Source organism: Anastrepha obliqua, chromosome 4 (assembly GCF_027943255.1).
Source record: "Anastrepha obliqua isolate idAnaObli1 chromosome 4, idAnaObli1_1.0, whole genome shotgun sequence".
NCBI lineage: Eukaryota > Metazoa > Arthropoda > Insecta > Diptera > Tephritidae > Anastrepha > Anastrepha obliqua.
The window spans coordinates 87,032,296-87,055,184 of record NC_072895.1 but is presented as its reverse complement, the minus strand read 5'-3'; the positions used below and the strand labels follow the sequence as shown (position 1 = coordinate 87,055,184).

Sequence of the window (22,889 nt, the reverse complement as noted above, 5' to 3'; positions counted from 1 at the left end):
AATACTTAATAAAAATATATTTTATATAGGGTGACCCATTAATTTGTATAATTTATATTTATACATTATAATTAAAAAAATAGTTCAATTATAATTAAAATTAATACAAAAGGTGTTATATGGGGTGGCTCATTAATTTAAATTTTATTTTATTTATTCTTATAAATTACAAATAAAAATAACTTACAAAAATTACTTCATAATTTTCGTGTTATACATTACAATTAAAAATAGAATTACTTAATAAGACTATGTTATACCGGGTTGGCCATTAATTTTTATTTTATTTATTTTTATACAGTATAGTTTAAAATAGAATAAAATTACTTCATAAAAGAATATTTTATATGTGTAGATGACCAACTAATCACTCGCAACTGCACTACTGTTATTGCTTTCTAGTATGAGAAAATGAACGTTGGGTATTTAAAATTCCATTTACCGTTATCGAAATGTTTTTGGAGGCGTTCATTCAAAGCCGATAATACTCACAAAGATATTTTTGACTTGAATCATTACAATTTTCAATAGTGTACGCATAAATAGACTCCTTTGTATTAGTAAATACGCACATGCATACATACGTACATACATATATAGATTTGCAACAGCAGCGCTTGCAATTACAGCAAAACTGAATATAAAAACTATTATACGAAAAAGTTCATCTGAAGAATTTCCATCATCATCGAAGAAAAAGCGATCGAGTGTTGAACACAATTCGACAGGAACTTACACAACTACACACAATGAAGTGTGACGATCAAGTAGAATGAAGAAAAGGAAAAAAAAAAACAAAAACAAAAGAAAACTATACAAATTAAAGACAACCAACGGATAATAGGGACGAACTCACCCTTAAAATGCTGTAGACACGAAGATCATTAAATAATTCACTTTGGCACATGTGTTGCCCTTGAAGCAACAGCAAGTTCGGGCACAGCATAGCATGTACATGCTCACACACACTCGCACACACTTGAACGCAGCATAGGTTTGTGTAGCAAGACAATGGATTTGAAACGCAGGACAACAGTCCTTCTTTGTGCTTGTGTGCTTCTTTTAAAATGCCTTTAAGGAGGCGATATGCGCGCACAGCCAAACGGATTAAATGTATTCCATAGAAAAGGGACGAAACAGGACATTTAAGGATCATGCAGTTTGTGCGTGCAAATAACAAGTTGGGTGTGCGTTCGACAATCCACTGGGGCCATCAGTCGTAAGTGCTGAAGAAATTTAGCTAAAGGTACACACAAAGCGCATACAAACGCATGTAAATATGGATTGTATCTACACACAAAGGGAGTGTGCGTGTAAATATAGCCAGCCGAGTGGTGAGAGTGCTTGTGGATCTGGTGCTGCGCTGCGTAGGAAAGAAAATAATTGTCTGCCTTTTTGGGGAGGAAACACATCAGGTTGCACCTGCTGTCTGCGGATTTTTTGCCTCAAATGTTTTCGTTTGTTTGTTTTTGTTGTTTTCTCTCTTCCTTGCCTTGTCTCGTTTGCGCCTCGTTGTCGCTTTACTGTGCCCCTGGCACATTTGCTGCTTGTGGTGAAATCGGTTTTGAGTTCGAGTTAAAAAAGAAAATATTTTTTTTTCTTTAGCGCACGCAAGTATTGTACAAATACATATATATGTATATATATACATACATACACAATTTATAGGAAACTTTTTTCTTGCTTTATTTTTTACTTTTCCCATCAACCCAACTACACACACATATATGCGCATATGCACATATCCATTTTGTGCCCTATAATTTACATAAGAAATATGGAGTTGCTGTCGCATTGCCGTTATAGTTGGCGCTGCATATACATATATGTGTGTGTGCATGCACTGCGCGCATGCGCCCTTGAATCATCAATTTTTCCGCCCACCATCAGCACTGGCTGCGCACTGTCATTCCAATCTGCTTGTCGCTCTGTCAGTTTGATCAGCATGCGATCTTCATCACGATCGTTTTCGAAAAATGAAAATAATAAAATTCCATCACACAAAATTCCTCTTCGTTCCAATCAAAGCGGTTAAACTACTTTTCAATTTCTTGTCTCGTCTTCAAACCAAATCGCGTTCATATATCAGTTAATGGCATGGAAAACGACAGCGGCGCGCTGTGCGGAAAAAGCAACGCCACAAAGCGACTTACACACAGATTAAACTTCTCCTACATTGGCGCATTGGCGTCGTCATCAGTAACAGCAGCAGCAGCGGCAGCAGCATCACCACCGTCAACTTCGTATATGAAATGTACAAAAAATCACCAACCCACCCATCACCAAAATATAACCAAAAACAACAGCAATGCTACAGAAGTATTATTAAAATAACAGCAAAAACAAAACAAAGCAAAAAAGAGAAAAAACCGATTTCAGTTTTTGGCTAAGTTTGCTTGCTGTAGAAGCTGTTGACGACGACGGTAATGATGTTCAACTCTTGCGGTCATTTGGTTTAGCTGGCAGCAAACGGGCGGTGATGGAGGAGGGCGAAGCGGGCATTTACTTTAATAGCAGCACTCTAAAACAGCTGCGCCATCACCACCTTGCCTTGACGCGCCTTGCCTGCAGTCAGGTCGCCGCTGCGCCACAATGCCGCGCCATAAACCCGCGCGCACTTAAGGCGTACTCTTCGTGGTAGTAGTTGTTTTCTTTTCTTTGTTGCTGTTGTTTTGTTTTTTACTTCAATATCTGCGTGCTGGTTTGTTGGTTGGCAGGCGGACGCGGTTGGCAAGTTTATTTTTCAGCTGACCAAAATACCACCTGCCGCCCATGGCGCGTCTGCTCATTTACTTGCGTGCGTGTGTGCACACATAGGTCGGCTACGCGCGCATCTTGGTAAATGTGTTTGTATGTATGTATGTATACCTATGCACATGTCATGTTGTTGGCAACAAAAATACCTAAAATGACAGCAGCCAGCAACAAACCACAAATAGCCAATATAATAATAAGCCCAGTTGAAAGGGGATAGAAGCGATCGCTCAGTGACGCGCTGACGCGTTGACCGCACAAAAGCGACGCGTTACGTTTTGCTGTTATTTGGCATTTTTATTTTTTATTTTTGTTTTTGTTTTTGTGAATGTTTTAATAATTTCATTTGTCGTCTTTGTGACTGGGCTCTATACAATATTGTCATATGCCACCAATACACAGGCAACCACGCGCGCCTATTGCTGCCAGCATCATCGCTAATAATCCGAACAACCTCATTATGTGGCCGGGTAGCAAACTTACGCATGCTGCTGCCGCCTATGATTCTGCCTGAGCTGCAGACCAAAACCTGTAGGTTTACTTTAGGGAAAAAGCTTAACATTTTTTATGTGTTTTGTTTTTTTGCGCTTTTTTGCTTCAGCTATTTATTATGCCTCTTCTTTGCGCTTTCGAACACATGCACATACAAGCACACACATCTTTCAAGTGTTTCGCAATTTGTCGTCCCCTCTGTTTATTGCCAATTGGGTGATCGCGCGCACATAATTTACTGTGCAAAACTCACCCACCAGCCCACACACGCACCACTTGGCGTCGATATTAGCGCGCGCTGCCTGCCTGCCTGCCCACCTCTCCACACCCAATCGCGTCTCCCTCGTCAGCATGCCACCACCTACCCACACAGATTGCTTTGCGCGTCGTCGCCTCTTAAGTTTTCAACTTTCGTGCGACTTTTAGACTTTAGATTTTATATGTTGTTGTTTTTTTATTTTATTTTTTGTTGTTTAAAAATATTTCTTTTCTCGTAGCCGGTTAGCTGTTTCTTCAGCGCGGTGGTAGTTCTATTGGCCCAACCTTAGGCGCTATGCGCGTCCGACCCACTCTACTTAGATAAATTGCTTGCTTGTGTATCTGGTTTTGGCTGCGAACGCATGAAATGTATGTTTTTATAGGCGCTGAATCAGAGTCAATGATAATTGTTCATTTGCGCTTATACACGCACACATACATATATTTGATTGTGCAAGTATTGGTTTGTCGCATTCGCTATTTGCTGTTGACCACGAAACACCAAATGCCAACCACCCACCTACCCACACGATTAATGATTTCGCTTTAACTGGCTACGTTTGAATAGCACAGCAAAGTGTGATGAAAACAACAACAAACACAGGAGTTATGAAAAGTAATAATAATAATAATAATAAACCAAGGAATAGGTGTGACTAAGTACTATAAGTTTGATGCCTAAGCAAACTATGAAAAATAGACAGTTTGAGTGGTACCGAAAACATTTACATATGAGATGAGTGGGATCGCAGTACAGTATTTGGTCCGGCAATCTTCTGCATACTGAACACATGACGCTTCCAACTGAAATACATTGAGTTAATTAACTATTTGCTTCTTATTTATTTTTAATAATTTCTTTATCGAAATACACTTCAATCTCCTACAAAAACCGTATAAATGCATGGTTAAAATTTTTTGTAAATAAAAAAAAATTAATTAATTTTCATAAAAATTTAAAATTTTTAATCAGACTTTTTAAAAAAATTTCAGGTACACAGTCTTCTAGTCCATTGAATTTTTCATAAAAATTACAAATTTTTTAATCAGAATTAAAAAAAAAATTTAATTTGGAAATTTTTAATCAGAATTTTCAGAAAAATTTCAAGTACTCAGTCTTATAGTCCATTGAATTCTAGTCTCACAAAGTGCAAGTTTCAAGTGCCTATAAAATTTCGTTGGTTTTTGACATTTTTTTTTGCTGACGGTGCTGGGTGTTTTCTTCCTAATAAAAAAGAAGAAGTGTCGAGCTGGACATGTGGTTACTACTGCTAAACAGTTATCCATCAAAGATATCCGGAATGGAATGGAATTGTAGATAGCCGACAATTTTTTAGGTCCTAGAGAAAAAACTTAAAGGACAGTTTGCAGTTTGTCGAGAGAAAAAGGATGAAGTTCGTCCATTTGCAATAGATTAGGTTAGGTAGTGCTTGCTGATCTATAAAAAGATTTCACTTAGACCCCTAGGGTCCATTGTGTTACCAGTGCGATGTATCTGGGGTCGCGACAGAGAAAATGCGATGTACTATTCTCATCCTTCAAGCAGGATATACACAGTGGATTGTGCCTCACAATTAGTTCTCTCGTAGCTCACTTCGCCTTTATCTCAGAAGGAATTTTGCTTCAATCCCAGTCAGGTTTTTTCAGAAAACACTTCGTTGTTTGCAGGCATCAGTACCGCATCCACGGCGCTCATGAGCTTTAGTAATGAAAATCCTGCTCGAGATAACTGTTCCCGCTGTGATTGGCGCTAAAATTGCCTCCGATAAAATTGGGCACTTCAAAGAAACGCAGTTTGCCAATTCGTCCGGCAGTTTGTTGCCTTACCGGCACCAAAATAAATTCAAGCATATTCAACCTTGCAACGGAGTTTAGTCACAACTGGCATTCCTGGACTATCTTTGAAGAGATGCAGGTCTTTGCAATAAAGAAGGCAGATAGATTATTAGGAGACACGTTTCTAGCTAAAAACGTCGCTTTCTTCATGGCCTCTCATTAATGCGAGCTATCTATCAAACCTAATAAGTTTGAACATAACTCTTTGATATCTTTGTGGAAAGGGTTGTGGGAAAATTTTGAGAATTTTGTCATTTCAGCTTAATTTCACTTTTTTTCACTGGAGCTCTCAAGCATAGGAATTTTTCAATTAAAGAAATAGCGAATGAGCTCACCAGACATGGCTCTTAAAAATGCAAATCAGGAAGGCACTCACGCCTTTATGACTCATCGAGGAAAATTTACCAGTACACCAGAGTCGTGACAAAGGACCTATTGAAAAAGTGTGATAAAGGAGAGAGTCTTTGTGGCCAAAATGAAACAAGAAAATTATAAATTCACTCTTGAAATTGAATAGCGCGCCACTAAGAGCTTCTTAGCTCACAACGGACACATTTCGTGGCCTAAGTGGCATCGTTGTCTCTATGTGCGATGCGGCTGCCAAACCTAACCTAAGCTTTTACAGGGCTCATTTTTCAGCACTATGCTATTTCCCTAATAGGTCAAGAAAGACATAGAGAAGTAGGGTTGAAGTCGAAATGCTTATTCACTAGCTTTGGTTAGAACTAAAGATGAGTGGGCTAAACTCCTACATATCCAGAATTGACCCCGACATACCAAACATATGTATATCCAGGACGTGAATGCATCCCGCACGATACTAACCCCTTTTCACATGTCCCATCAAACCGACTCATCTTTCCAATTGGACCCAACTCGTCGAAACAGCAAGTTTCCTGAGATGAACTAGACGAATGCGACCGGTAATCTAAATTGCACTGACAGCATTTAGTAAGTTGCTATAAGAACAACAACCAGGCGCTAGAAGTATCCGCACTCGTCAGTTGAAAGTATCGAATATCATTAATTTCGAAGATGGTCAGGGTAAAGACCTTGCTCCACAAGAAATGTGCTTTCGCTTGCCTCACGTAGATGGCATTCCAAATTTTGTGCTTTCTGGCTGAGCGTAGGGATCTACCAATACTCACCGCCTCAATCTAGTCTAATCAACACCCAATAGTTTATATAAGGTACTGAAAGTAACTCTACAGCTTGAAGTAAATTCCCTGAAGGCTTTGATATACGTGATTTGCCTTCCAATCGACTTTTTTTCTTCGCAAGAAGCAATACTTATCGTATTCTCACTAAGGATAAACGCGTAACGGAATACATACTAATGTACACTTAAATGTTAACCGCAGTACAGTTTTTTTTTTTAATTGCCCGACTACAAAAAATTCTCATACATCCGGTAATTATGGTCAGTTGCCGCGTCGCCACAAATCACCCCTTCCAATGTGCGCTTTGGCAAAGACGCAACACCCAACCCAACTTAAAACTCCCACAACAGCAGCAACGCCGCGTTCCACTAGATTAACCCGCAAATATACAAACACACATACACACACGCGAAATGCAGCGCATGTGAACTTATTTCACGATCAACCACCACCCACCAACAAACGATGTGAGTTGATTTCGTTGCTACTTCCCAGCGTTGATCAGCGCAGTCCAAGAATTGGATTGAAATTTCGAAGCGCGCCTGAAAAATGATGTATATTTATATTCATATGTATGTTTGGGAGTGTACACACTAGAATAGTGGGCGTTTGTGTGTGCGCGCCTGAGTGGTGTGGCGACTTGACGCGATAACAACGCGTCAATTTGGCCTTTCACCGCCACAGTCACCAACAGCACTGGACGCACGCATGTACGCGCACACGCGCCAGTCCGTCAGTGACTCGAAACAATGGCAGTCACTGCACATATGTATACACACATATGTAGGTATGTATGTATATATGCCCATTCTAGTATAAATGTAGCCATGTCAAGTTATAACCGCCAAACTGCGTAGCTCACCCTGTACAACTCCGCTATGTGAAATGATCTACCGTCATTGAGTGAGCGTCGCGTCGCGTCGCCATTTGTGCTCCTTCGTCGCGCGGGCGTCGTGGTGTATGTATGTCTGTCTGTATATCTAGTGCACGGGTAGCTGAAGTTGATTTGACTTTTGGGTTAAGTTTTCGAGTTGGGTTGGGTAACATTGATTGTTTGCCTGCTTGGCTGTCTGATTGCTGGCTGCTTAACAACTGCACATTTATGACCCCACCAATGACAGACAGACGACGTAAACACTTGAAATGGGTTGGTTGGTGTTGGGTGGATCGTGGCCACGGAATTGTTGCTGTTGTTGCTTTTGCTGCTATCGCTACTATTAAATATGACTGCTTCTTTGCTGAGTTTGCGAAATTTCATGAAATTCTCGCCTAGCAAATGCTTGCCTTGTCGATCGCTACATTTCTGCGAGTTTATGTTTCATGTGTGAATGTATGTGTGTGTGTGTTTGTGTGCTCTTCTTTGTCTGTCGCTTTCCTCTCACTGATTTTGGCCGGCGCGCTGGCTGTTTGACACACCGTCTCACTGCTTTTGTTGCTTGACTGATCAACAGTCTGCTTGCCCGCCGCTTTAGTTGGGTGCTGTTAACTGCCCACCCGTTTTTAAAGCACCCACCCGCCATTGCGTGTTTTTTTTCATCTTTTAATAATAACACCAACACCCGGCTCAAGAACAACAACAAGCGTGCATGTGCTGATATTGAAATGAAAACAGCGCAAATAAACGCTGGTTGCACAGTGGAACAAAAGTGAGGTGCGGTCGCGTAAAACATGCAATGAATATAAGAATATTTGTACACGTAATTATCAAGCTATTTAAAAGAGAGATATTTAGTCGAGAGATCTCGACTACTTTCGAACTCTTTCGACCCGAAGTTAAAATTCCTAAAGCAGTTTTTGGATAAATATTTATCCGCTTTCGAGACAGAAATTTTTTAAAATTGTATTTATAGTTAAATTACACAGTCTAACTGTATAGATTTTGTTCCTTTATATGAGACTGTTTTCCGTTGCACTTTTGTGCACTGAAGACGTCCCTCTCTTTTCTCAAACCCCGGACAAGATAGACACTTTTGGTCACCAGTATTGCATTTAGCCCACAAAAATGCATCGGAAATCGGTATTATTATATAAAAAATATGAATTTTTGTAGACCTGTATAATTGAACGGATTGGTTTGAAGTGAAATTCAGATAAATGTTCGCTCTAGAACAACAGCTCACTTCAAGCTTCTCAAATTAAACCTTGCAAAAGAAATCATGAACTTATGAATGTTTTATTTTTTATTTTATTTTTTTGCGGATATGGCTATTTTTATGGCTCCGATATTAAGGATTTTCTTTTAAAATTCAGAAAATTATTTTATTTGCTCAAACTGTGTGGTATTAACTGATAATTCATTAAAATATTCATTTATAACGTCTAAATTTTCCAAGAAAAAATGCCCAAAAAATATATGTTCGCAAATAACTTTGCACAGAATACTGCGATTTGCGCCAAGTTTTTTGTATTTTGAAATTAAATTCATCTGGAAGGCTTTTACCGACATAAACTTTATAAACTTAACAAGAGGCGTGTCTAGAAGTTAAAAAGTGTTCAAAAATTGTCAAATTAATTTTCAAACTGCAACAACACAAAAATGACGCAACCTATTGGAGCGCTCTTTTTTTTGCTACAATACTTTGAAATGTTTACTATCAATCTGCGTTAATAAAACTCATCAATTATTTGCTATTACTATTCAAATTTTAGAAAAAAGAACAGCTTTAAAAAAAAAATGCTGTTTGTGCGATGTTCGCTGTGTGCTAAACTCCACTAAGCGGGAGTAAGCAGGTAAAGCAGAGTTGAAAAAGGTGGCGCTCTGAGATTTCCATATCTGCTGATGTCGTACCTACTTTGCTTTAACGACAGTACAGCGCATGCTGAGTATTTGCCAGTATTACAAATGACAGCTGATAATCAGTAACCTCAAGCTATTGGGTTTGAAATGGCGCCAATGTGGCTGTCGCTTTCGCCGATCCGACTGCGACCACGATCGCGAGGTTGCAAAGTTCTACCGCTTTCCTGACTGATCCAGCAGATGTGCCTCTCTGTCAGGAGATTTTTTTTTTTTATTTCAGTTCAACTCCGTCCTCTTCTCACTGTGGCAGCCGTGCACCGCACCAGTGACACCCAGTCGCATCTTTCATCACTTTAGCACGGTCGCCTGCGCCCACTTAAACGTTGTCGATTACCCTCCACGTCGTCTCATGGCCTGTCTGCCTGCCATTTGGCACGACAAAAACCATAATTTCGAAGCGATATTTTCATTTAGCCACCATAACACTCACAACAAACAACAACAATATTTTGTTGTAGTTTCGCGGCCAAGCAGTTACATATGTAACTATGTCTGTATGCGCATAAAAATGCCCGGTTGGGACTGGGTTATATTGAATTGAGTTGTGACGCGCCATACTGCGCCGCCTCAGATACGCGTGTGTTCGCGTTCGTCACACACATTTTTGATGTCACTCTTTTCGTTTGTGACTGGCCGCAAACGCCAGCAAGCGGCTAAGAGCTAGCAACCAGCAACCAACCAACAACAACAACAACCATTAAACAGCTATAGCGACAATGTGCTGATTATAATCAGCAACAACAATGTCGGCGATCATAGCACACAAAAGCGCACCAAAAACAAAGCAAAAGGGAAACAACAACATCATAGTCACTGCTTCCTCTGTTGGCTTTGCCGCTGTTAGCCGGCACAAAAAAATAAATAAATACAAGCAGAACGGGGCAGTTAGCGCGCGGGTGTGCGCCAGCTGCAAAGACACCCTCAAAGTGCGATATCCATCAAATGCGTATATATTAAATTGTGAATTTAAGTATGTCGGGTGGCTAGGCGCAGGCAGCTGGGCGCTGGTAAGAAGGCAAAAGCAAACAACGCGCCGGCAGAAGTGATGGTCATGCATTCACCAACCCAATCGCCCAACCGGTTTTTTTTTCATTCTTTCATTTCATTATCGGTCCCTTCGTTGTCGCCTAGCAGTCGTCACCTCACCGCCCAACCTTGTGTTCAAGATCCTATACACGCGCTTTTTCACCATCCGCGCCGACTTGCGCACACAAGCGCGCAAACAAATGCTTAGGATCGCAAGTAAACTCGGGCAAAAAACGCAAGAAAAATCAGCCGGCGCAGCTGTTTTTATTTTTTGCGCTGCCTTTGCATTATCTTTGTGCGCGCTGTCGCAACTTTTAAGTTCTTTGCTAATGTGTTTATTGCTGTTGTAAGCTTTATGTTGTTATTCCAATTTACGCGCCCATTCTCAGCCCACTCGCGCCCCATTTCTGAGAGAGTAGCGCTAACGCGTGTGTTTTCGTGCTTTTCTTTTTCTAGTTCTTGTGCGCTTATTCTGTTTTATTTCGCATTGTATGGCTTTTTTTTTGAACGGATATTGGTTCATATTGCATGCCTTCTTTTGCTGTTGTTTTTGTGCGGTGCGTTTCGATGCCGATGCTGTTGGCGCTTTGTTGTACATTAGTGCTCTCGTTGCTGCTTCGTTGGTGTGGGGTTGTTTTAATTTCTTTCATAGTTTTCTTTTCGCTGCTGTTTTCTCTTTTAAATATCTCACCGATGTCGTTGCGTTTGGCGATTGTTTGTCCACAAGTTCACTTTTCTTGAAACGTTGATGCTTCATTTGTTGCCCTAGACTTTCCTTACATTCATTCACAATTTTGTGTTGTTTGTTTTTTTTTTCTTCTCCCATTACTCAAATCATTTTACAGATCTTTTACAACGCGCCCTCCGCTTACGTAGTTTTCTATTACTTCTCTGTTGAGAAGCGGAGGAGCGGAGGAGATACGTTAAATGAGTTGTGCTTACTGCTTCTAACGCCTAGAAGTATGCAATAGTATGCAATTCTCAACAAGCTCTTTTTCATTCGCTTAGCACAGTTCTGCACTTCTCAATTGGCTTAAGAATTACTACATTCGAACTAAAACTTACTTTGCACTTGCCTTGACTATTTGTGTTGTGTGGGAGGTCGGCTAGTATCGTGCTTTCATTAATAACTGTAAAACATAATGAAATAAAATCGGATGATTTGTATTGAAAAAAATGTTTTGTTCCTTTCTTCCTTTGCTTAGATTTTGTCGCTTCAAAACTTTTTTATATCTCAAAAATTCAGTCTCCAGAACCAAAAATTTAAAGTCGGTCTCAAAGATAAAAATAGTCAGTAAGGTTAAGTGCAAGATTATTTCCATAAACTCCCAAATTCCCAAAAGTCCGAACTGCAAGCTCCATAAGTTTAATTGGCCATACCACAGACCCGCTTCCGCTCCATTCTTCGTAAGTTTATCGTGCTGCCGGCAAACGCCTTTAGGTTAACCGCACTAAAAATCCACCTCAGCTCGGCTCGCTCTCACCGGGGAAAAAATATTACATCGAGGGAAGGAAGGACACTTACCCTTTTATGATGTTTTGCAATAGTCGCGACGCTATTTGATTAGTATTTTATATACCAGTACTCCATTTTAACTAACGGTGAACGCTACAGTGCAGAGGGGCCTACGGTTTTATGCTGCCTTCGAACGGCAGATCGCTTTTATGAGAAGTCTTTTCATGGCAAGAATACTCGTACACTCGAAAGTGTTGTCATTTCGTGACGAAAGGCCACCGTCATTAGAAAAAACTATTTCTATCAGTTGGTGTTTCATGCCCCCAGTGGATTTCGTACCCGAACGCACCCAAATCCATTCGCTATGGCAGCTATTTTTTTTTTAATAAGGCATGGAAATGTCAATAAGTTCTTGAGACAATTGCATTGGCAACGTTGACTGCCCTACTATGGAGCCAATTAGGGTTGCCGCTTGAATGAAATTCTGTTCTGGGAATGTTTGCTAAAGCTACGAGTATATTGAGAGCTTTGATTTTTAATCAATTTTTTTTTTTAATAAACTCGAGTACGGCCCCCTCTTTTATTGCAGATAAGCGCCTAATCGATTTTTTCTATACACAAAAATAAACTGTTGCCAGCAAATTGATTAAATCCGGATTCCGTTACATATGCATTTATTGGGTAATGAAAGAAAAATTACAAACAAATAAAAAACACATCCACCCACTTCGGCCTACTCAAACCAATAGCCGCGACAGCAACAGATGAATGATCTTGACTTTTGCTTGCTGTACCAGCCATTCGAAATGCCACAAAACACCCAACGATTGCAAATAAATAAAACAAATGCGAGACCGTAAGACAGTCAGGCAGGCAGGCAGGCAGACTCTGCGACTCACAGTCGCAACGCTCAGCTTCGGTGCCGCCAAAAACACCAAACGCCCCCACACGGTGTGCCGCTTCGTACTGAATTGCTGAATAGGCAGGCAGTCAGCAGACCGGAATATGGGCAAATAAGACCGAAAGAAAATGCTAAAAGGGGGACACTTCAAAAAAAAAAAAAGAAACTAGAACTCACACACACATATATATTTACACAAACGCACATATCCACAAATAAATAAACAACACTTGGGTAATGCAAAACAAACAACAACCACAAACAACAAAAAACGAGTGCTACTTGAGGGGGAGAACACGTTTTGATGATGTGCAAGTACGTTACAAAATCAAAAAAAAAAAAAAATGAAAAAACTTTGTTTGTATGTCCAACAATACTGCAGCCACCAAAATGAAGACAATGTCGCCAAAGTGGGCGACAACTGCCAGGCCGCAGCGGGCCATATGCAACATAGCAAGATTACTGCGACGGCTCGTGGGCTGGTCTTTGTGTCGCTTGCGGTGGGTCGAGCGAAGCACTGGCCGTCCAAATGTAGTGCCCGACTGTGCGCCACGACAAACAAATCATCATTTTATGCGCGTTTGTTTGCTATTTTCACGCTTGTTGTTGGTAGGCATTTGCGGCACAGTAGAGTTGGCGCGCTTTTCCGTCTGCTGCCTGCCCTCCATCGTTTTTCGCTTTTTGCGCTAGTTTTGCTGTTTTATTTTCTTAATGCGTCTGTTTTTTCGACTGTTGCATGCTTTAATATTTTGTGTAAACGCGTATCCACCCACTTTGGTTTAGTGGTTATCGCCGGCCGAGGTGGGTGAGCCAGTCAGCCACAAGTTGCGCCAGTCTGACGCTGGCTAAACAACAGACTACTGGCTGATCAAACTGTGCTGTATAAACTTTTATTGTTGGCGTAGCTTCGCAGGAGGCTTTTATGTGGAGCACACAAAGATACCTGACTTTATTTTCGCCCTCCTCTTTGTGCTGGCTCTATTGTATGGAGCAGCAAAAAGTAACAACTCGCATTAAAAATGCAGACCTAAATAAGAAAAGCGACATCTCCACGCACTCTCTCCTTTGCGCTTTATTTCGCTCACCCATTACGTTTACTTTCAATCTCCTTCGGTCTTCTGACTCATTTAGCGGTGGCGGTGCACTACAAAGGTCTACTGCCAAAGGCTCAAAGAAATAAAACCAACAAAGCAAGAAAGAAGAGATTTGAACAACATGGCCCGCAAACATTGAAGACATTGCTGGCAATCTTAGTAAAAATCAAAATACAAACACAAGCAGAATTGGATGGCTGCGCTCACGGCAAGCAGCATATCTCGGTGAGCTTGTGAAGTGTAGCTCTGCGCATTGGAATTTGTTGCACACGGCGTCAATGTGAGGCATGCAATCCATTGACAATTTGTCTTTCGAGTTTATGGTGTGCAAAGTGGGTATACTCATATTCAGCTACCCTACATCCCATACCCAAATAACAAGAAAACCCTGCACGCTGCTTGTCCGATTGCCAGTGTGTACTTTAGGCATGCGTATGGGTGTGTGTGTGCGTGGGATTGTTTGGAATTCTGGGAAGGAATTTTTCAGCGGCGCTGATTCGGGTGTTGATTGAAACGGCATGCGATTCAAGGGAAGAAATAAGAGGAGCAAAATGCGTTTACTTATGAAGAAATTTTATTTTAACCGAATGTTAATTGATTGAGCTGAGTAGCTGCAATGGAGCCTGGTATCCATTTGAGCTGTGAAATTTCACAAACAGCATTCAGGTATCCTTCGGTATTATACGAAGGCCCACGCAGCCAGTGTTTTAATTTTAAGCGTAGCAATTATTGTTGTTTCTTTTGTAAATAAATAAATACAAAAGTGGAAATACCAATTCGTCCAAAAATTTTTACCCAATCGGAAAAAAATTAATGTAGAAAAATTACATTACATTAATTATGAATTATGAATTAGTACATGAATTACGTGGCAAATTATGCCAAATTACGGCATTTGTATGTGTGAAAAGAAGTAATTGAAAGAGTGTTTCATTTCTTGCTTAAATTTTTTTATGATTTAAATATTTTCTATCACCATAATTTAGTTTATTGATTACTTTTAATATATTTTTTTAAGTTTTTAGTTCGTTATTTCTTATTCAAATTTTTTTCTATTAAATATTTTTTATTAACTTTTACTATCACCCCAATTTATTTTATTTGATTACATTTTCATTTAATTTTTATTTATTTAATTTCTTCATACCTTGTTTTCTTTTATTTTTTTAATTCGTTATTTCTTATTCAAATTTTTTTCTATTTTAAATATTTTTTATTAACTTTTACTATCACCCCAATTTATTTTATTTGATTACATTTTCATTTAATTTTTATTTATTTAATTTCTTCATACCTTGTTTTCTTTTATTTTTTTAATTCGTTATTTCTTATTCAAATTTTTTTCTATTTGAAATATTTTTTATAACTTTTACTATCATTACCTTAATTTATTTTGTTTGATTACATTTTCAAATAATTTTTATTTAATTTTAATTTTTATTTAATTTTTTCATATCTTGTTTTATCTTTATCTTTATCTGTACCTTTTTTTTCTAATTTAACTATTTCCTATTAATGATTTACTATCATCATATTTTTTTTTAAATTAATTTTAATTTGTTTTTTATTTATTTTTTACATCTTATATTTAAAATTTGTAATAATTTTATATCAATAAATTTTTTTTAATTCGTTATTTGTTGCCTATTTTTTTATGACTTAAATATTTTCTATTAATGATTTACTATCATTTTTACCTCATTCATTTTACTGGTATTTTATTTGATTACTTTTTATTTAATTTTTGTGTTTCATATTTATCTTATTTCAATTTTTTTCTAACTTAAGTATTTTCTATTAATTTTTACTATCAACATGATTTATTTCATTTAGTTACTCATAATTTGTTTATTAATCTTTTTTTACATCTCAAACAACTTTATTTTGAAATTTTCTAACAAATTAATATCAATATAGTTAACAAATTTTTTTGTTTAATTTTACAAATTTAAAAAATTAATTCATTTTTAAATTTTTTTAATTTAAAAAATTTTTTTTAATTCGTTATTTGTTTTTTAAATTAAATTTTTTTCTCATTTAAATATTTTTTATTATTGTTTTACTGTCACAATTTTTTTTTTTATTTGATTTTTTTTTATTATTATGCTTTTTTTTGTTTAAATATTTTCTACTTTAATTTTACTTTGTTTTGCATATCTTGTCTTCTTTTCCTTTCCTTTCTTTTATTTATTTTTTTAATTCGTTGTTTGTTATATAATTGAATTTGTTTCTTTTAATATTTTCCTATTAATCCTATTATACACTTTTTATTTTTTATTTGTTATTTTTTATTCGTTATGTGTTATTTGTTTCAAACCAAATTTTCCCCGATTCACATTTTTTTATTCACTATTTAGGGTCACCCTAATTTATGTAATGATATTATTTTTTCATTTTATTTTATTTTATATATATTTAGATTTTTATTTTATTTTAGCCATTTTTTGTTATTTCAATCTATTTTGTTATTTTATTTATTCTATACCTTTTTCTGTTTTTTAGGTTTCTTCATTGTTTTCTTATTTCGTCCTTTTTTTAGTTTAATTTGTTTTGTTTTATTAAAAGCTTTAATTTTTTACCTATTTTTTTTATTTATATTTTATGTTACTACATTCCTTTTCGTTATTTATTCTATGTATTTTATTTCATATTATTTTTTTTTTTAATTTTAAGATTTTTTTCAGTGCAATGTAAAAAAAAATTCAATTAACTCTTCACAACAACAGCGTTGTCTCCTCCCGCTACACATACCAAATATTTATTGCGCTTTGTGCTGGCTTCAGCGCTTTATACCTTTCAAGTCAGTACACCTTTTGGTGGGTGTCAATACATCCACTGACGCGTTCGCCTTTTGTCAGTTAGCTAGGCAGACGGACAATCATACAGCTACATTTATGAATGATGACTCAGCATTTTGGTCGTAGGTGCCCAGCTTCCCGCCATTGTTGTTGGTGATGAACGCACATACATACCTAAGTGCTTTGTCTGTTGATTCATTCGTATTGCAGCGCCGACTTCCTTATCTCCGCTCAAGCACGGCAAAGGCCATCCCAACACTAACCATCACCACCAATAGCACCACCACCAACAACAAATGCAAGTGTAACTCCTCTCCCATTCACTTAACTTAACGCCAACTGCATTTTTTATTCGTTTTTTAATTGTATTATTGTTGTTGCTTTTTGTTGCCTTGACGCAGCGCATCATGTATCAGCAGCGTTGATATTCCTGGAAATGTCAGTCAGCTGTCGTTGGCAATTTAACTTTTGCACGGCCGGGCACCCGTCCGCACCTTCAAAGCCAAAGTGGTGCATGAACCAATGTGTGCATACACACAGACACATATACATCCATACGTACATGTAGTTGAGCCAAGACTAAGTGGCAAGCCACAAAATATGGACAGATGGGACTACTTACTCTGCTCAACGTTGGTAGGACAGTAAAAAACCATTTGGATATCTGCCAAGGCGGTTAAATAAAAAACCAACTAAGAAATAAAGAAAGTCACAAAAACACAAAATGAATGAGTGGAAAAATCGAAACGCAACGGATGTGCGGCTATTTCGCAAACAATTTTTTCAATCTTATTTCTCAATATGAATGTTTTTCAATCTCACCCCCCGATATGCATACATACATACGTACATGTACATACATATACAATCCTATTTACTCACACATACTTGCACACATATACATACATATGTACATGTGTACATATAACCCTTTGACTAAACCACCATCTTTTTCTCCTCCTCGTTGGGGGGTTTCTTTTTTCTCTCTGTGCTTACAGTTTGTGACGGCCGGTATTTGTAGTAGTAGCAGCATTGCAGCGAACATTTCATTTCAGCAATGGCATCATTAACACCGTCTTCAAATGTCGAAACATATGAAGATATGTTCAAAGAAATCACAAGAAAATTATATGGGGAAGAGACAGGAAATGGGCTACATACGCTGGGCACACCGGTTGCGCAGGTGGCAACCACTGGGCCCACAGCACCCGAGGGCGAGCGCTCATTCACTAATCTGGTAAGTTCAATACTGGCGATTGACTCACTGCACCATCTCACGTACACGCGCACACACACACACACACGAATACAGACATACATACTACAACACTTCTCGTTACAAAGGGTCTCTCAAAAGACGCGCCTAGATATTGTTTTAAAATAAAAGAAGGAAAAATTGAAATGCTTACAGGTTTCACTATTTTTAGTCGAAATACGGCTCCTAACAATTACTTGTGAAAAATTGCATCACTTAAATGTCCAGGTAAAATCCTCCAAACAGTAGATTCATGAATGCTTAATTTTTGAGAACGTCGAGATATCGATTTTGAAGGTTGTTCAGCAACACTTTGCGCTACAGCAGCAATACTCTCAATAGAACGTCCAGTTTTTGGGTGGGTTGTAAGTGCCTTTTCTATCCTCGACTGATCCAGTTTCTTGAAATTTGTTCACTAACCTTTGAATGGTAGACTCAAGCGGACGATTATTTCCCCCCAAAAGAAACACGAATTTCGCGAAATATTGTTCTTAAAGATCGACCATTTTCATAATAAGCTTCAATAATTTTAAAGCCTTGCTCTATCGCCTAAAATTGTGCATCTGCCTACTTAACAAATATGATGACATAAAGAAACAAACCGTCTAGGAATTACTCATACTGACTCTAGGCGTCACTTTTGCGACACCCTTTATTTATACTCATGAACGCATACAAACACACACACAAATGTGTAAACCTCTTACTTATTATACGCTTATCTTTTCTGTTTTTTTTATATTTTTTTTATCCTTCCTTTGTCTGCTGCACCTTCTTCAGCAAATCGATCGCAGCGCTGCACCCACCATCGAATATGAGAATAATGCCGTCGTTGCCAGTGGTTCGACCAATGTAGCAGCAACAGCTGCTGGCGCTACAAATGTTGTAATCCAACAACAACCCGAGGGTTCTGTGGTGGTGGCAACGACAAGCGGCAGTTTCGGCAAATCGGATGATCATTTGAGTACGGCATTTGGGCTGGCGGCGCTAATGCAGAATGGTTTTACTACCACCACCGCTACTGGCACTGGTGGCGCAGACCAACAACAACAACAACAGCATCAACAGCAACAACAACAGCAGACACAAATCGTACAGTGGACAACACCAACGGCAACAGGTGGTAAATTGCAGAGCTATACGACTGCTACTCAACAACAGCAACATCAACAGCAGCAGCAGCAACAACAGCAACAACAACAGCTGCAGCCACAACCTGGTACATCTAAGTCAAAGTACGTGGCTATAAAGAGTGAATGCTTATTTATAAAGGGTTTCATTTAAACATTCGTGCGTACATATCGCTCGTTTGCATGAAGAACGTCATAACTCGAAAATTGAAAAATTAGAGAAAAATGAAATGATTTTCAAGTTTTGCATTTAATATGTCGCCTTCTTCCAACGAACCAGCCATAAAAGGTTACTAGGATGGGTCAGCAAAAGTATTGCTGCAAACAGAAGCAGGGAAGGAAATTCAATTCTACCGATTTCCAAAGTAGATAATTTCTTTGAAAATCGAAATTTAAAGCAAGGAAAAAATAGTTTCCTTAATACTCATGAATTTCTTTTAAAATTATTAAATTAAATTTATAGCACATCGCTTCATGTGTGTGTGTGAAGAAAATGTGAAGGACAATGAATATTTTTTTTTCATTTCGTATTTAATTTTCAACATATTCTGATTATTTTTTTAATTGAAATATTTTGTCAGGGGCTGACGCAAGACGCATCTATTAAAGGTGATATCGGTATATCAGCTGATTTTTTTTTCTTTCGAGGTGTCACTGTGGCTATCAGCCCAGAATGAAACAAGGCGAATTCATTCTTTGCGGTCTTCTTCGCCACTGCTTTGACAATCAAACATACAAAATATTGTTGTTGGTCTAGGGCCATCATCTTTAATGAATGCGCTTTGAACTGACGCTTATTAAACAGCCTCATTCTGTGTGACAAAAGGTATCTTCGTCTGACGATAGTTTTCCGCTCTCACATTGTGTTGTGGAGCTCCTGAATAAATCGACTGAGCAGACATTGAATTAAAAGAAGGGTTTCTTCTTTCTATTTGTCTTAAAAAACTAAAAAAGTAGGTAACCAAGTTCTTAAAAAAATCCTTAAAATTTAATATTCTTCATAAATTAATTATTAAAAAAAAATAGCTCCATTCATTTTATAATTCAAATACTGGCATTCAAAATAATGGAAGCGCGACGATTTACTGAGTTTTAACTATTTCTTATTTTTATTTTTTTTTATTTTTTTACAGAAAGTTAATGCATCAGCGCATTCTGCAACAAAAACCATATAACTCAAAGCTTAAAATGTGTGCAAAATTCACAAATTACAAAAAAAAAAAATTACCAAATTTTTCAAGTTTTTTTCTAACTTTGTTTTGAAAAATTTTAGAAAAATTCTGGGTATGCAGTGTTATAGCCTATTCAATATTAGTATGATCAAGTGCAAGTTTCAAGGGGCCAAAATTTTCCTTGATTTTTGATAATTTTTTTTGCTGAGGTGTTGCGCATTTTTTACCAAATAAAAGATATGGAGAAAATAGTCAACATTGCATGCACAAAGCAAAAACCAACGAGATTTTTGAGTGACTTCCAACTCACACTTTATTATGTTAAAACTGAACTGGCTATAAGACTGCATGCCTCGAAGTTTTCTAAAGATTCTGATTGAAAACATGAACATTTGATGAACTTTTTTTATTGTTAATTTTTTGTGAATTTAGTACAAATTTTGCAGCTTTCAGTTATACAGTTTTTGTTGTAGAATACACTATATTTTTATAAAAATATCAACAAATAAAATTAAAGCAAAAAAAAACCGGTTAAAATTTAGTAATTCAGCGCGCTGCTATTATTTTGAGCACATGTGTACATTTACTTTTTTCCTGTAAAATAAAATGCATAAGGTTATATAGCTTATGTTATGTGCCTGTCGTATGCAAAAAATGTCGATTGTGTTACCGAATATTGGAGGAAAGGCAATGAAAATTTTATTGACTTTTTTCTGGTATTCGCTTATTCGCCAATTTCACATAAATTCCGCACAAATATACTCTAGTCTAATATTATATTTTACGCGTTCCAAAAGTTACCTGAAATACATATCCTTCTTTACCCTCGCCGTTCGTCGGTCTTCTTTTTTTTCGCCTTCCTTCTTTTTTTCTCCTTCCTTATTTCTTTCTCCGTGTTTCTGTCCTTCTTTTTGTTGCTCTTTCTTTTTCTCTTTTCTGCTTACTCCCGCTCTTACAGCTTTCTCAGTAATTTCTTTCGTGTCAAAAATTTGTTCGTTATCTCTTCTACACTCGGCCCATAGGAGTATCTCTGCAGCTCCTTTTCACACTTCGTTATAATGCTGGTTATCATGTCCTCCGTAAAGCACTCGATTACGGCATCGCGTCTACACCATTTATCTATTAACGCTTTACTCACACGTTCGTATTGCATGCGGACGTGATAGTAGGTATCAAATTTCTGCGCATATTTGCGCATTTTCTCCTCATCGACATTGGGTATCTTGAGTGCCGGCTGGCGCACCAATTGATATGGATCGTAGATCTCTGAATAGTTTTGAAAACGCACCGCTTCCCAATTGATGGTCAAAACGGTATCGTAGATTTTCTTGGGATGTCCGAGTATGCCGTGACACACATCGATTAAGGTCAACTGACTATCCGGCACAATGTACTCCAACTCCAGCTGATGTATGCGCAAATCGGTGCCGCGGTACTTGCGCTCACCAATCCACAAGATGGGCAAATTCTCCGTCGATACATTGGCCAATTCCTGAATGAGTGGTGAATTTTGTGCACGATAATTACGACGCTTATAGTTCTTGCCGTAGAGCATGCTGGTCTCCGCTTGCGTGAAATTAATGTGCGCATAGCGCTTCAGCTTGAAGTGCTCGGAACGAAAGAGCCGATACATTTCCATATCGATGTAGTCATAGGCGCGCCGATGCATAGCAATCCACACCACTTGTGTGGAGAACGCCAAAAAGGCTTCATGAAAGCGCTTGTCCTTAATGGAATGTGAAATATTGACAATGGGCGTAATGTGATAGAAGCCCTTCATCTCGCCGTCACCCATTATTATGGTGCTATATTCACGTGCCAACAGCAGACGATGCTGTATGAGATGTGTCGAGTAGACGCGCTTAATCTCGTTCGTGTCTTCACTTTGTATTTGCGCCTTTTCGCCGGCGATCTCATCGCGTCGTATCAACACAAACTCGACCATTTTCAAATAGTACTCGAAGTAGATGATGAGTGCACGAAGGAAACGATCGACGGTGAAAGTGTGCAAGAAATGTATGAAATCTGTCGTGATGATTTCGGAGGGTGCCAGGAAGAGCACGATATTTTTTATGTCCTGCACGAGTATGACATCGGCATCGTGCGTAAGATCGGAACGTTGAAATTCCTGGCGAAATATCAGTTCCTCCAGTTGATTGACCGTCTTGCTGAAGTTGAAGCCACACGTATTCACATAGTCCTCCTTAACCAATTCGGCATCTTTGGTGTCTTCAAATTCAATACGTTCCTGGTTTGCATTCCATACCCATTGGCCATTGCAAAATTTCGGCACAAAAGTGGTAGTATAAATGCGTTGCATTTTTTGCACGCTACAAAAAAAGCAGCGGAGTCTATTTTATTTGAAGTGAAAAAAAAAAATATTTGAATGAAAAATAAAATTAAATTTGGAAAGTTAGATTATTGGAGAAATAAAAAAAAGAAAACTCGATCGTTTGTTTCACACCAACGCAGTTTTAGAAGCACATTGAAGATATGAAGAGACAGGGAAATGCAAACTAAGTCTGCCTTGGAAGACATACATAGACCCTTTCAAGAAGAGCTCAAGGCTTGCTCATTCACCTGCGAGAACCCTTCCTGGTATTACCACCCGAATTGGGGAGCCTTAGGGTATAAGGCATTTGTAAGTGAAACTAGGATCAATAGTGCAAAATTTAGGTCAGGTTGAAAATAGTAATGAATCAATTATATGCAACTTTTTTAATGGAAAATCGAATATACGAATTATTGCACTTTAATTTT

General features: G+C 38.0%; 2 protein-coding genes across 5 annotated transcripts in view; one reads left to right on the top strand and one right to left on the bottom strand.

Moving 5' to 3' along the window:
- The window catches only part of LOC129246381 (protein charlatan), a 78,505-nt gene that overhangs the window by 43,440 nt on the left and 12,176 nt on the right, over positions 1-22,889 (top strand). For all 3 annotated transcript variants that reach the window (XM_054885152.1, XM_054885154.1, XM_054885155.1), the window contains 2 exons: positions 17,571-17,809; positions 18,608-19,062. In XM_054885152.1, coding sequence (XP_054741127.1) covers positions 17,630-17,809; positions 18,608-19,062 — 635 coding nt within the window. In that variant the 5' untranslated portion in view covers positions 17,571-17,629. The remainder of the gene's footprint in view (positions 1-17,570; positions 17,810-18,607; positions 19,063-22,889) is intronic.
- Positions 857-22,559, bottom strand: LOC129246382 (protein phosphatase 1 regulatory subunit 36-like). Of its 2 annotated transcripts, XM_054885157.1 has the most exons (3): positions 20,931-22,559; positions 1,423-1,543; positions 857-1,363 (listed from the first exon to the last, which is right to left on the bottom strand). In XM_054885157.1, exon 1 carries the CDS (start codon positions 22,447-22,449, stop codon positions 21,082-21,084), a length of 1,368 nt encoding a protein of 455 aa, XP_054741132.1. In that variant the 5' UTR covers positions 22,450-22,559; the 3' UTR covers positions 857-1,363; positions 1,423-1,543; positions 20,931-21,081. The 2 variants fall into 2 exon arrangements, with proteins under 2 accessions (XP_054741132.1, XP_054741131.1); XM_054885156.1 differs by having other exon boundaries at positions 857-1,543.

Excerpts from the sequence above, each read along its gene's own strand:
- LOC129246382 (XM_054885156.1), bottom strand. The coding sequence starts at position 22,449 with ATGCAACGCATTTATACTACCACTTTTGTGCCGAAATTTTGCAATGGC.